At 40.2% G+C, this 2,254-nt stretch overlaps 1 protein-coding gene across 1 annotated transcript in view; it reads left to right on the top strand.

Annotated features, from left to right (window-relative positions):
- Nucleotides 1-2,254, top strand: part of podn (podocan) — a gene marked incomplete at its 5' end in the record, with an annotated part of 115,756 nt that overhangs the window by 8,241 nt on the left and 105,261 nt on the right. Inside the window, 1 exon segment of the mRNA XM_032525498.1 lies at nt 854-918. Within this exon segment, the coding sequence (XP_032381389.1) occupies nt 854-918 (65 nt within the window).

Here is a 2,254-nt window from a genome sequence, read left to right as displayed (position 1 = left end):
ATTCGCATTCAGCCCTGTCATGCCTAAAGGCGTTCCCATAGTGTCATAACCGACGCAGTGTCTCGTTCCCCTATCTCGGGGAACAAGGATTACATACGTATTTCTAACATACCTAGTTGTTGCAACAGCATGTGAAAAAACTACAAAGTTCGTTAGGCCAAAAAGAACATTAATCTCACATTTAAAAAATGGACGCTGTTTGCTGTTAAAATTGGTTTTGTTAACGCCGTTAGTAACGCGTAAACGCGTTACTAACGGCGTTAACAAAACCAATAAACTTAACTGACAGCAATCAAATTCATCCATCTGAAAAATGCTGGAAGCTAACGGCTCTACTCCTTGACATATTTGCATGACTTACTCTTGCTATCTGTCCTCAAAGTCTATCCTTAAATGGGAAAAAGGGCTTTTAGGTATGCTGCTCATGTAAATGTAAATGTGCTTATTTATATAGCGCTTTTCCAGTCTTAACAACTGCTCAAAGCGCTTTTACATCTTCAGGAAACATTCACCATTCACACACATTCATACACTGTGGCCGGGGCTGCCGTACAAGGTGCCACCTGCTCATCAGATAAACACTCACACACATTCACACTCCGATGCGCAGCACCGGGGGCAACTCGGGGTTCAGTGTCTTGCCCAAGGACACTTCGACAATGACTGCAGGGGCAGGGATCGAACCACCAACCTTCCAATTGACAGGCATTATTGAAATAATAAAATAAAATAAATAAATATAATTTTGAGTTGATTTTGATGTGTACTATGTGCCTGATGAAAACTAAACACAGTGTATACTTGTTTATCTGTTTGTGATGCAAGGTAAATTGATAATTTTTTCTCTTTATAGGCCTTGAAGATGAAGGTTTTGAGATGCTTGAACAGCTGAATTATTTATACTTGGCAAATAACAAGGTGAGTCACACACCAGACTTTCTTAAATTGGTTCTCAATGTTACTTTATCTTTTCTGTATCCATCTTACAACCATTTTACTCATTATTTTACTTATTATTTTCTGATACACTAAAATATTGCCAGCTGGCAGAGAAAGAGGGGGCAGTCTCCTCTTATACACTATGCCAGCTTATGCTTGTAATCACCCCCAATATGGTAGTGCCAGCTGGTGAGAGCTAAAATGTTGCTGACCCTTTTGGACACAAAGTGATATAGAAAGGATGGACAGATTTGTCTGTGTCTTCACAGGGATGAATAGGCAAACAGGATACAGGAAGAATAGGGGGTTTTAAGTGCTCACTAAGCCTCAAAGACACCCATTCTGCTTAATCCATAAACCATGTTATATAGGATGGAGCTCTAAATTAACATCTAATCTCACCAGTGTTTCTGCATTTGCTATTTTGTACAATAGCCCTCATTCTGGTAAAAAAAGTGAAGAAAACCTTGATTATTTTAAACGGAACACAGCTTTCCATACAGCAGTTTCCACTTCTCGAGGGAGGACAGACTGCATCAAAGCAAATAAATGAAATATATGTAAATCCAACAAGTATTCATACTTAACCATACACCATGATACAGGTAAAACAACCCATACACCCATCACAAATATTCAGATAAGCAGTCATATGAAGCATTCATACACATGTTTATTCTGCCACCTCTATGGGGCTAACTAAAACTACTTTTTAAGGTTATTCAATTCAATTTTCAATTCAATTTAATTGATAGTAACAATTCATAACAAGGGTTATCTCAAGACACTTTGCAGATAGAGTAGGTCTAGACCACACTCTATAATATACAAGGACCTAACAATTCTAGTAATTCCCACAAGAGAAAGCATGAGGAAGAAACCTCAGACCAACCCAGGCTCTTGGTAGGCGGTGTCTGACAGGGTCATTTGGGGGTCAATGAATAGTGGCGATAACAGTCACAATAAAAGATAAAATAAAAGTTTCTAGAAATAGTTTTTTGTAGTAGTTCATGGTATAGCAGGGCACTGGTGGGCATTACAGGGCACAGCTGGACGTAGCAGGACATAGCAGGAATTTGCAGGGCACCGCAGAGCGTAGCAGGATGTAACAGGGCATCGAAGGACGTGTAGCAGGACCACGGCGACAGCTGCAACCATGATTTTGGTGCCTCTCTAATCTAAGGAGACATGCTGGGCAAAAAAGAACTCTGAGAATGACCCCCCAAAACTAGGTTAGTAACAAGTAGGGGGGATCCAGAGTACCCGGCTGAAACGAGTATCCGGTACGGATAAAGCACTTTTGCCAAGTACAAGT

Source organism: Etheostoma spectabile, chromosome 9 (genome assembly GCF_008692095.1).
Source record: "Etheostoma spectabile isolate EspeVRDwgs_2016 chromosome 9, UIUC_Espe_1.0, whole genome shotgun sequence".
In the NCBI taxonomy this organism is placed as follows: Eukaryota; Metazoa; Chordata; class Actinopteri; order Perciformes; family Percidae; genus Etheostoma; species Etheostoma spectabile.
The sequence above is the reverse complement of the archived record's forward strand: the minus strand, read 5'-3'. Positions and strand labels throughout refer to the sequence as shown.